General features: G+C 43.5%; 1 protein-coding gene across 1 annotated transcript in view; it reads left to right on the top strand.

Moving 5' to 3' along the window:
• The window catches only part of LOC137424498 (uncharacterized), a 113780-nt gene extending 100681 nt beyond the window's left edge, over positions 1–13099 (top strand). Inside the window, exons 20-22 of the mRNA XM_078775523.1 lie at positions 1849–1967; positions 2168–2229; positions 12273–13099. Of these exons, the coding sequence (XP_078631649.1) occupies positions 1849–1967; positions 2168–2229; positions 12273–12282 (191 nt within the window). The 3' untranslated portion in view covers positions 12283–13099. The remainder of the gene's footprint in view (positions 1–1848; positions 1968–2167; positions 2230–12272) is intronic.
• Positions 13100–13488: the final 389 nt, after the last annotated feature.

Below are 13488 nucleotides of genomic sequence, written 5' to 3'. Positions count from 1 at the left end.
TCATCTCCACCACCACCGCCGACGTGGCGCAGGCTTTCATCGCCACCTGGGTCGCCCGCTTCTGCGCACCGGTGGACATCTCGTCAGACCGCGGACCGCAGTTCACCTCCGAGCTGTGGGGCGCGGTCGCCCGCAACCTGGGGGTCAAGCTCCACCATACTACGGCCTACCACCCCCAAGCCAACGGGTTGTGCGAGCGATTCCACCGCTCCATGAAGGCCACGCTCATGGCCGGCCTTCAGGACGGCGGTTGGGCCGACCGGCTGCCGTGGGTCCTTTTGGGCCTCCGCACGGCCCCCAAGGAGGACCTCCGGGCGTCCACCACCGAGCTTGTCTACGGCCAGGCGCTGCGCGTCCCGGGCGAATTCGTGCCCGACGCTACCAGTCCCTGGTCCGCAGCTCACCAGCGCTCGGACCTCCAGGAGACCGCCCGACGGTTTGCCCCCGTGCCAACGTCCCACCACGGTAACCCCCAGTCCTACGTCCCCCAGCGCTTCGCACAGCGGAGTACGTTTTTGTGCGTCATGACGCACATCGGGGGCCACTCCGGCCGCTGTATGATGGGCCCTTCCAGGTCCTGCGACGGGACGACGAGTCGTTCGTCACCGACATCGGCGGCAGGTCGGACCGGAATGCGGTGGACCGCCTCAAGCCGGCGCACGTGGACATCGACCAACCGCCACGGTTGGTCCTTCCGCTACGGCGAGGCCGCCCCCCGTCCACGGTGCCCCCCACTCGACCGCCCACCACCACGCCGGACCCCCCCCCCCCCACGACCCACCAGGGGTCGCTTCGGCCGGGTCATCAGGACCCCCCTTAAATTGACCCTGCCGGTGCAAGTCGATTCTGGGGGGACGTGTGTAGCGGCTACCGCTGGGTTTACACAATCGCCTTGCACCTACCAAGGACGCGGAGCGATCACCATGCCGGGCTCGTCCAGGACGCCCGGGCAGGCCCGCTCTCAACTTACCAGGCCTCGTCCGGGACGCCTGGGCATGCCCCCTCTCGCCTTTCCCGGGCAAACGCTCCGGGATAATGTGTATATATATTGCTGCCCGATAAACGGGCTTTTCAGAGTACCCGAGTTGTTTTGTGACAATAAAGAAACTCGGACGAATTCCAGCTTTTTGTCGCGTCCATTCTTCCGATTTACGTGGGAGCACAGCTCCTACAAATGTCTTTTTCTGATTCTTCACCCCCCCCTTTCCCCCCGAACTTGACTGTACCTGCATGTATCCCATCATGTGAGCTTTTTCTTAACAAAAACTGCTCAATTTAGGGATCGCTAAGCAAGAACTTCCTTGAAATTTATTGTTTTTCGTGTTGACCTGAATCAGGACAAAATGCGCTGTAGTTCTCTCATGGTTGATGTAAGCTCATTCAAGGAAAATGGAGGGGTTATAAACTGGAACAATGGGGAAGCACAATGGAGGAGTTGTGAATCTGATTGATGGAATGGGTGGTGTGAGGGAATGATTGGGTTGGAGCAGCAAGGAAAGGAGTGAAAGATCAGGGATTTTGGAAAGCAGTTGAACTCCAGCTGCGAGAGTAACGTGCATATAGACGTCCAGGTTTGCTCGACTGCTGCAACTACAAGTAGTTGTCGCCAGTCTTCCACCCTTCCTTCAATTGCTGTAGAAATGATGGAGTCGTATTAAATGTGCCAAACGTCATCGTTGATCTTGCTGTGCAAAGTTCATCACTTCAGTCAATTTGTTTCCTGAAGTTTATTTTACCAACTAAATTTCAAGCCAGTTTTTAGTAAGCCATGGCACCGAGAATGCAATTTTTTCAAACCATTAAAATAATTTCTTCTCCCTGGCTCCCGCCCCACCCTTCACCTTGCAGGTCTGATTAAAATGAAGGTGAACCTCAAGATGACAGCTACCAATGAAAATTATTTGCAGGAGATGCAGAATAAGAACAGCACTACATACAAAGAGTTTGTGACAAAATTCGAGTATGAGGTATGTTTTTAAAATTAATTTTTCTCAGGTCAAGAAACAATGAACATCACACATTCTTTATATAATTATGTACACATTTTACTAGTTACGAATCATTTCATGTTCATTCATTTGATTTGTTTGCTTATTCTGAAGATCTCGGGCCATATTCAAAGTTTTTGTCTTTGTTTCTTTAACTTGAATTGTTTTTTCCCTTGTAGATCATTCAATCACTGAAGGGTGTTACATCAAATTTTTCCAAACTTGTGATATTGAACCTTACGTAAGTCAATCGCACTCATCTTCTAAAAAGTACACGTGAAATATTAATCAGAGTGATTAGTAATGTTGGATGGCAAAGATAACAACTCTATGGTATTGAATTTATCATATATTGGAAGCTATTCCCATTTGTACACCTGGCTCATGATGGTTGGATCCCCAGTTTAAATCATGGCGATTGCATACATTTGTCCATTGTCTGCCAATGTGCTGATGTTAATATCAAAATCTACCCATGCCTCCTTTTGTCTTTTGTGTTTTCCAGTTATCATTCATTTTCTTCTTTCCAAAATCGACATTCTTTGGAAGTGAAAGATCCATTTGTATGATGGTGGAAGCATCTTCCTCTCTATAGTCAGGATATTGAAATCGTCTTTGCATTTGTGGCTCAGAAATGTAATATTGGAAAATAATCTACTTTCTAGTATTGTTCTGTTCACTGGAAACAAAAACGTTCTCGCTTGAATAACAACAAGAAAGAGCAATCAGAGATTGCAGACCCTCACCAGAACATGTTTTTAGTGTTTTTAAGGCTTGTGTGTTACAACAAATATGGCGGCCGAACCACTTGACCGATGACGTCATCATTTTTTTTTTCTCCACCAATTTATCCATAGATGACGCTCAAGAAAGTTGAACTTGATCGGATGAATTTTGTACTTGTCGAATTATGACGTCATAATGGAGGAACCGATGACATCATCATTAACATACAGACTTGGCATTTAATATGGAATTTTTTTTTTTCTTGACTTGGGTTTACTTTCTGAACTCAGTATATCAATCTGGTGAGTTTCTTTTACCCTTCGGTGATGTCTTTGTTGAAAGAACCATGTCACTGATTGTCTTTCGCAGCAAGAAGTCAATAACAGGATTATATCACAGGTGGCGTGAGAAAATGTAAGGACGGGTACATTTGACGATTGGCTTCACAATCGGGTATATATGGTTGTTGCGTTCTGTATTAGTGGAAAACAACTGCTGCACGTCTACAAAAGTTATTGCCGCTTCCTCTGGAGATGGTCCGTCAACTTGACAATGCTGTTTGTCATGGAGTGATGGCTTTACAAAATTCTCGCATGAAACAGCGTGCTATTGCTCGGCAGTATGGCATCACTCAAGGTCAGGTGTCAAAGATCCTGAAACGAAATGCTCAGAGGGGTGTCCCTACTCCAATACCGAGGCCAGGACGTCCACGCAGAACCACAAGGAGAGATGATCGCCAGCTGCACCGGTTAGTCTGCAATGGCCGTACCAAGTCAGCTAATCGGCTTAGGGCTGAGTGGCAGCAACTGACAAATGTGCCTGTATCCAGAAGGCTGGTCAACCAACGACTGGTTCAAGCAGGCTATCGTGCCAGGCGTCCCCTGAGAAAGCCACGCCTGACCAGACAACACAGCCAGCGACGATTGCAGTGGGCCAGAGAGCACCGTCAATGGCAGCCAGGACACTGGAATCACGTGACCTTCAGTGACGAGTCTAGATTTCTGGTCTATCGTCAAGATGGCCACGTCCGAGTGCGCAGACAAGTGCATGAAGCCCACAACGAAGATTGTATAGTGCCAGAGTCCAAGCTGGAGGTGGTGGGGTGACCATTTGGGCTGCTTTTCATGCAGGGGGCAAAACTGACCTGGTTGTTCTGAATGGAAACCTGAACCAGTTCAAGTACAGGGTCATTCTGGAAGAAACATTGCTTCCATTTTCTCATGCAGCCTTTCGAGGAAACTTTGTCTCCCAAGATGACAATGCACAGCCTCATTGTGCTCGCATGATCCAACACTTTCTTGCTGACCGTGGTGTAGAGCATATGGAGTGGCCTGCCTTGTCCCCGGATATGAATCCGATAGAGAACTTGTGAGCAGAATTAACGCGTCAAATCGACAACTTGGACCAGCAGCCTACATCTGTGTGTGAATTGCAGCAGGCTATTGTAACTGCATGGCAAGCGATTCCTGTCCAAACTTTGGCAAATCTCGTGAACAGCATGCCTCGACGTGTACGTGCTCTCCTGAATGCTCGTGGGGGTTACACGAAGTACTGAACTGTAATTTTACTGTCCGTAATCCCAGTCATAATTGAGCTTTTGTTTTTGTTGAAATTTTTTTTGGCGAATGTGCAAAATAAAGAGATACTTCTGGAAAACGTACAGAAGTTTAACACAGTACTGTCCGTGAATTGAGTTCGATATCAGTTTACATCACTTTCAAGGATCAATTTATTTGCTTCGAAATGTCAAATGTGGATATTGTTTCTTTTAAAGGTCACATTAACAAAATCTAGAATAATTTCAACATAATTCCAATGAACTTTTGGTTCTAAGTCATCTTGAAAAGTAAGTTCACCCCCACAAAAAAATATTCCATATTAAATGCCAAATCTGTATGTTATTTCCCATGGAGAGTGCTTTTCAATGAGCCACGTCTCAATTTTTTCTATGCAGCGCTTTTCGAGATACAGTCGTGGCCAAAAATATTGGCACTCTTGCACTTTTTTCTAAAAATTCACCGTTTCTTCCAGAAAATTGTTCAAATTAAAATATATATTTTGGTATCCACATGTGTGTTTCTTTGGTTTACAGTGGAACAAAAAAAGCTTTTAAAAAAATGACTAAATCTTCGCTTATTCCACACAGAAATCCTAAAATAGCCCGGACAATATTATTGGCACCTCTTAGAAGTTGTTAGAAGTAATTCGATTTCAAGCAGGTGATTCTGCTTTCCTTTGGAATTGAAATCACCGATTGAGTTGAGTTGAGTTGCTGGTGCCTGCAATATAAAAATCACTCATTCAACCAGTTTGAACAGAGAAAAGGAGTCATTCTGCTGTTTTGTGTCACTGTGTGTACTGCAATGAGCACGGAGAAAAGAAAGAAAACCAGAGAATTGTCTGAGGAAGTCAGACACAAGATTGTGGCCAACCATGGACAATCTCAAGGCTGCAAGTCCATCTCCAGAGACCTTGATGTTCCTGCGCCAACGTACGCCCATGGTACTGCAGCCAACCTCCCTGGATGTGGCCGCAAGAGAAAACTTGATCGAAGATTATAGCGAAGGATTGTTTCAATGGTGAAGAGAGCACCTCGATCAACTGCCAAACAAATTCAAGCTGACCTTCAGACACAAGGTACAACAATTTAAACACGCACCATCCGTCGCCAACTCAATGAAAGGGGGTTCTATGTTAGGAGACCCAGGAGGACCCCACTGCTAAGAAAGCCCGACTGGAGTTTTCCAAAACACACCTGGACAAGCCAAAATCCTTCTGGGAGAATGTCCTGTGGACAGATGAGACCAAATTAGAGCTTTTTGTTAAAGCACATCATCTCTATGTTTACAGAAAACAAAATGAAGCCTTCAAAGAAAAGAACACCTTCCCTTCCTTCAAACATGGAGAAGGTTCAGTGATGTTTTGGGGTTGCTGTGCTTTCTCTGGCACTGGGTGCCTTGAATGTGTGCATGGCATCATGAAATCAGGAGATTACCAAGGCATTTTGGAGCACAATGTTCAACCTCGTGTCAGAAAGCTGGGTCTCCAGCGAAGGTCATGGGTCGTGCAGCGGGACAATGACCCCCAAACACACTTCAAGAATCACCCAGGAATGGTTCAAGACAAAACTCTGGACTGTTCTGAAGTGGCCAACAATGAGTCCAGATCTAAATCCCATTGAACACCTGTGGGGAGATCTGAAAACAGCAGTTGGGAGAAGGCACCCATCGAATCTTGGAGAGCTGGAGCAGTTTGCACAAGAAGAGTGGGCCATACTGCCAGTAGAGAGGTGAAGGAAGCTCATTCATGGCTATAGGAAGCACTTGACTGCAGTTATTTTGTCAAAAGTCTGTGCTACCAAATATTAAGTCTATGGTGTCAATAATTTTGTCAATGCCATTTCTTTATATTTTCTGATTTAAAAGGATATACAGACTTGGCATTTAATATGGAATATATATTTTTTCTTGACTTGGGTTTACTTTCTGAACTCGGTATATGAATCTGGTGAGTTTCTTTTATGCTTCGGTGATTTCTTTGTTAAAAGAACCATGTCACTGATTGTCTGTCGCAGCAAGAAGTCAATAACAGGATTATATCACAGGTGGCGGGACAAAATGTACGGACAGGTACATTTGACGATTGGCTTCACAATCGGGTATATAAGGGTTGTTGCGTTCTGTATTAGTGGAAAACAACTGCTGCACGTCTACAAAAGTTATTGCCGCTTCTCCTGGAGATGGTCCGTCAACTCGACAATGCTGTTTGTCATTTAGTGGTGGCTTTGAGAAATTCCGGCATGAAACAGCGTGCTATTGCTCGGCAGTATGGCATCACTCAAGGTCAGGTGTCAAAGATCCTGAAACGAAATGCTCAGAGGGGTGTTCCTCATCCAATACTGAGGTCAGAACGTCCCCGCAGAACCACAAGGAGGGATGATCGCCAGCTGCACCGGTTAGTCTGCAATGGCCGTACCGAGTCAGCTAATCGGCTTAGGGCTGAGTTGCAGCAACTGACAAATGTGCCTGTATCCAGAAGGCTAGTCAACCAACGACTGGTTCAAGCAGGCTATCGTGCCAGGCGTCCCCTGAGAAAGCTACGTCTGACCAGACAACACTGCCAGCGCCGATTGCAGTGGGCCAGAGAGCACCGTCAATGGCAGCCAGGACACTGGAATCACGTGACCTTCAGTGACGAGTCTAGATTTCTGGTCTATCGTCAAGATGGCCGCGTCCGAGTGCGCAGACAAGTGCATGAAGCCCACAACGAAGATTGTATAGTGCCAGAGTCCAAGCTTGAGGTTGTGGGGTGACCGTTTGGGCTGCTTTTCATGCAGGGGGCAAAACTGACATGGTTGTTCTGAATGGAAACCTGAACCAGTTCAAGCACAGGGCCATTCTGGAAGAAACATTGCTTCCATTTGTTCGTGCAGCCTTTCGAGGAAACTTTGTCTTCCAAGATGACAATGCATGGCCTCATCGTGCTCGCATGATCCAACACTTTCTTGCTGACCGTGGTGTAGAGCATATGGAGTGGCCTGCCATGTCCCCGGATATGAATCAGATAGAGAACTTGTGGGCAGAATTAACGCGTCAAATCGACAACTTGGAAGAGCAGCCTGCCTCTGTGCGTGAATTGCAGCAGGCTATTGTCACTGCATGGCAAGCGATTCCTATCCAAACCTTGGCAAATCTCGTGAACAGCACGCCTCAACGTGTACGTGCTCTCCTGAATGCTCGTGGGGGTTACACGAAGTACTGAACTGTAATTTTACTGTCCGTAATCCCAGTCGTAATTTAACTTTTGTTTTTGTGAAAAAAATTTTTTGACTAATGTGCAAAATGAAGAGTTACCTCTGGAAAACGCACAGAAGTTTAACACATTACTGTCCGTGAATTGAGTTTGATATCAGTTTACATCACTTTCAAGGATCAATTTATTTGCTTCGAAATGTCAAATGTGGTTTTTGTTTCTTTTGAAGGTCACATTAACAAAATCTAGAATAATTTCAACATAATTCCAATGAACTTTTGGTTCTATGTCATCTTGAAAAGTAAGTTCACCCCCACAAAAAAATATTCCATATTAAATGCCAAGTCTGTATTAAGTTCTGAATCAACAAAGGTTCTGCAATATTAACAGTGAAATAAAGAATTGTGGAGACCAAATACTTTTGTCAATTTCAACTTATTTGTAGAGAAAATTGTGAGTTATTTGAAAAAAGTGCAAGGGTGTCAATATTTTTGGCCACGACTGTATAGAGGTGCAAAGTTTTTCTGAGATGGCGCCCATACCACGTGACCTATGACTTTATAATTGTCATTAAAAAATTATACAGGATGAGGTGCACCTATGGTGAAAATTTCCTGTCAATTGGACTAACGGTTGCCGAGAAAAAAAAATTCATCTTGATCGGATGAAGTTTTGTACTTGACGAATTATGACGTCATAATGAAGGAACCTATGAAATCATCATTAACAGATGTTATTCTCCATGGAGAGTTCTTTACAATGAGCTATGTCTTAAGTATTTATATGCAGCACTTTCGGAGATATAGAACCACTTTCGGAGGTACAGAGGTGCAATTGTTTTAGTTTTTTCCAAGATGGCGCCCATACCACGTGATCTATGACGTCATAGTTATAATTAAAAAATTCTCCAGGTGGAGACGCACATATGGTGAAAATTTCCTGTCAATGGGACCAACGGTTGCAGAGAAAATTACATTTATTCTGTGTGGACAAACAGACAGACAAATAGACAAACAAAGGACTCGAATGCAATACCTCTGGCGAGGGTAATAACCAGGGAACAAAATGGCAAGCAAGCTAAAGCAGCACTCGGGATATGAGAGCAACAAGGTATGTAGGCAAACTGGGTCTGAAGCTCCAAAGCTTTTCCCAGCAATCTACAAACACACACATTACAAACTCCAATAGAGATGAAGGTGGGAATCAGAAGGTGTTGCCAGCAAGCAAAACATCTACTTGTCAAACTGGAGAGTTTATAGAATACGACACCCGCACAGTGTTCAACTGAGTTAAGAACATAAAATAAAGTGTATTTTCTTGAGTTATTTCTATCATGAAACTTACTTTTAATAATAATGATGATAAACTTGATCCAATAATGCGATGTCATGATGATGGTGACGATAAAGACGAGTTGGTGGAGATAATGGTGAAAACAAGCGTTATGCCTAGGTCCCCCGTCGGTGAAGTGATGTGAGTTGACAAAGTGGAAGACGCAGAAAACATGCTATGATATGATATTTCGCTCACAAGGTTCAGACATACATGGAGGCGGCCATCTTGGATTTTGACGTGGCGACCCAATTTTCAATGGCGTTCTTCCTTATGCCTAGATACACCCACACACCAGATTAGAAGTTGGTACTTCGCTTATTTTTCAAGATATTCCACTAACAAGGTTCAGACATACATGGCGGCGGCCATCTTGGATTTTGACGTGGCGACCCAATTTTCAATAGCCTTCTTCCTTGTGCCTAGATACACCCACACACCAGATTAGAAGTTGGTACTTTGCTTATTTTTCAAGATATTTCACTCACAAAGTTCAGACATATATATGGTGGCAGCCATCTTGGATTTTGACGTGGCGACCCAATTTACAATAGCGTTCTTCCTTATGCCGAGATACACCCACACACCAAATTAGAAGTTGGTACTTCGATTATTTTTCAAGATATTCATCTCACAAGGTTCAGACATACATGGCGGCGGCCATCTTGGATTTTGATGTGGCGACCCAATTTTAAACAGCGTTCTTCCTTGTGCCTAGATACACCCACACACCAAATTAGAAGTTCGTACTTCGCTTATTTTTCAAGATATTAATCTCACAAGGTTCAGACATACATGGCGGCGGCCATCTTGGAATTTGACGTGGCGACCCAATTTTAAAGAGCTTTCTTCCTTATGCCGAGATACACCCACACACCAGATTAGAAGTTGGTACTTTGCTTATTTTTCAAGATATTTCACTCACAAAGTTCAGACATATATATGGTGGCAGCCATCTTGGATTTTGACGTGGCGACCCAATTTACAATAGCGTTCTTCCTTATGCCTAGATACACCCACACACCAAATTAGAAGTTCGTACTTCGCTTATTTTTCAAGATATTCATCTCACAAGGTTCAGACATACATGGCGGCGGCCATCTTGGAATTTGACGTGGCGACCCAATTTTAAAGAGCTTTCTTCCTTATGCCGAGATACAGCCACACACTACATTAGAAGTTGGTACTTCGCTTATCTTTCAAGATATTTCGCTCACAAGGTTCAGACATATATATCGTGGCGGCCATCTTGGATTTTGACGTGGGTTGCACCCACACACCAAATTCGAATGCGGTCCTTCGCTTATGCACGCACGCACACACGCAAACACGCACGCACGCACACACGGACGGACGGACGGACGGACGGACGGACACACGGACGGAGGGGAAAACCATAGTCCCCCTTTCGCTCCGCTGTGCGACGGGGGACAATAAGCTGTTCCTCGATCATAAACTGACAATCATAAACTGATCAGACAGATGGACGAACGGACGACCATGAACCAATTGCTTAACCTCACCCTTCACTTCACATTGACAGGGTAATAATTCCAGCAGGATGAATGTGAAGCACAAACAGTTCAAGCATGCATCTTCAGAGGAGAATAAAAGGCTTCCAATGTGACCTCTTTTCAAAGTCTCCAACATGGAGGTGATAGAGGTGTGTCTGTGTTGCAGCCAGGAGATGGTATGGATAATGTGCACTATGCTTTCGTTTTTATAACGGCTTTGTAAGACATTGCATAATGCGCTATCCTCCATTATTCCATCTGCTCTTACGTACAATCATTTTATTTATCTGCTCTTACTCTTAGCAAAAATAATAGCATATAATTAATTGCACAGGGGCCATCGATTTATTTTACATAACGAATGTGGCAGAACTTTTGACTTACCCGCTTGTCCGTACTTAATAAATAGATACCTGCAGATTTGGTTAATTGTACATTGCTCCTTTCCTATGCCATCTCCATGCGCTGCATGACGTCATTGCCGGGCACCGAAGGGGGCCTGGCAATGTCGCACGCTGGAGGATATGTTATTTATTTGGCATGGGGGCGCGGTGTACTTTGAATGTATCTATACTCATTTTTGATGTGGTGATTAATCTTGTTTTTGATTAATTATTTGATTATTTGATCAATGACTTAATTAATTGATTATTATTTTAAAGTTTCAGATGAAACGGTGGTGGTTTAGGTGTTCTATTAGCCAATGATTAATTAATAAATTATCTTCTGATTATTATTTATTTATTTTCATCATTAATCATTTATTTATTTTATTTTCTTTCTCATCTGGCCAATATCCCAGGCACCTTTTGAGCTAGGAAGCTGATATTTGGACACGGCAGTGACCAAGTGATGTGGCCTTCAAGGATATTTTTTGATTTGATTAATCGATTAATTATTGATTGATTAATCAGGTAATTATTTAATTTTTCCAATTAATGACTTATTTAATTAATTTTCAAAAAGTTACAGCTTTGGATGAAGCACTGGTGGTTTCGGTATGCTATTAGCCAATTGATTTGGAAAATATTTTCTGACAATCTTTTATTGATTTTAATTATGCAGTTAATCAATCAATTATTGTACAATTCTCTCTCCCAATACAAGCCCTGGTGTTGGGTTAGCGGCTAGGGTGCCAGCTTAGGATCCGAGGATCCTGTGTTCGAATCCCGGTCGATCGCTGAATTAACACCAGGGGGGTTGACTCAGCCTGTCATCCTTCCGAGGTCGGCAAATTGAGTACCAGTTCACTGGTAATTCCCTGTTTGTCGTAAAAAGGCGACAAAAAGGGTTGGCAGCAGGAAGGGCATCCGGCCGTAAAACATTGCTTCAAAAAGGGGACCAAAAAAAAATACCAACCACAGTCCCTGAAAAAGGCCAACCCCTGCTTGCAGTGAAAAATGGCCTCTAAAGGTGGTTTTTTTTTTCTTCTCTCTCTCTCTCCCAATACAGTCTCTATGAGCTGCATGGCGGTATCGCCGGGTGCCGAAGGCACCCTGGCAATGCCGCGCTGGAGGATATTTATTTACTTGGCAAGGGGAGGGGGGGGGGGGGGGTGTACTTTGAATGTATCTGTACTTGTATTTGTTTTGTTCACCAAGAGTACACAGAAGACAGTGTAAATCTCACAGAAGTGATCTATTTTATGACAAACCACAAGTGTAGATAATTGTTGAACAATGCAAGGTGATGCTTCCAATAGTTGCATCCCAAAATATCAAATACATGGATATGGGTTCAGCCACTGTTTGTACTCTACTGTATAAAAGGAGGGTCATTGGGGTCTGACATAGTGAACCATTTTATTGTTGTTACTCATAGATAAGTCCAACACTCCTGGAGCTCTTAGTGTCTATAGAAGAAAAGTCTGAATGCTTTATTACCATCTGAAGAGGTGAAAGAAGGTACATTCTCAATGTATTCAGTTATCTTTGTAACGTTTAACTTCCTTCTGCTGCAGAGCCTCGTGAAGAACAGAAAACATTGGATATCCTGACTTTTTTTTGTTGTTGTGAAGTTCCAAGATTGATCTTGAGCAATTGTGTTTAAAGGGGTGGCCAAATGGTGAGGACACCTCTGGTGGTGGGTTCATATGTAGCCGAACGCAACATTATTTAAATATTTGTAATCTGTGAGCAATGGTGTTGGAAGAATTATCATGATTATGCTGTTGGATTGTTGGTACAGTAATAACCCAGCTGGCTCTTCGTCTGGTCCACATGCGATGTCGGTCCACCCTGTGATTGGCTCGTAACACCCTTACCATATCTAGGATGGGCGGTAAAATGCTACAAAATCCCAGACGATAGATGGGAAAGAAAGAAAAGCACCATAGTTGTATGGTTAACATTTTAAAAATAACACCCTTGTAAAATTGTAAAATGATGATGATCTTCAGATTTGTAATCAACATAAATTCTATTTTCAAGAAAATCTTGCAATTTACAGCAAGACACAAACTTTCAGCCAAATGTTTTCTTGATTTCTCTGAACATCGACTTTTGCCATCTTGAGCATTTTAATGATTATATATATTTTAATATTATGCTTAATCTGGCGCTTTTCATCTTGCCAAGCATCTCTCGCCCTCTCAGCTGTATCTCCCTTTCATTATCCACACTCCACATGTTTGACACATTAATCCAGTATTTGTCAACTTTTCCGAATCCAAACGTTGTACTTATCTCCATTCCATTACCCCCCTTTTCTCCCTGCTGCTGAATCGTTTTTTTGTACCTATCTAATCCCATATTTTCCTTTTATCTTATTAAATGAGTGATTCATTGATATTGAATGGTGTATCACAATGCGATCTGCAGTCTTTCTCCACTCGTTACTTATTTTTCCTGCACGTCTCGTACCCACCTCTTCTCTTATTTATCATTGTTGGAAGGTGAACCTCTCATCCTCTCTTATTTAGCTCACACATGAACCTCAATATGTTCATTTATATAGAAATGATGGAGAGGCTTTTTGTTTGGCAAAATTAATTGGTGGATTAATCTCTCACATCAGTTTTATGAGCACAATTACATAAAGACTGTGGAAGTCTCGTGTGCTGACACAAAATGGTTCAAACAACTCTCGTGGCCAAAAGGCAAAGGTGTCCAAATGTTAATATTACACATTTAATTTCTATTTCCCGTGCCTTTTTGTGACCGCAAGCCCCCACCTGG

The sequence above is a fragment of the Myxine glutinosa genome, chromosome 4, assembly GCF_964187855.1.
Source record: "Myxine glutinosa chromosome 4, kmMyxGlut1.1, whole genome shotgun sequence".
Lineage (NCBI taxonomy): Eukaryota > Metazoa > Chordata > Myxini > Myxiniformes > Myxinidae > Myxine > Myxine glutinosa.
The sequence above is the reverse complement of the archived record's forward strand: the minus strand, read 5'-3'. Positions and strand labels throughout refer to the sequence as shown.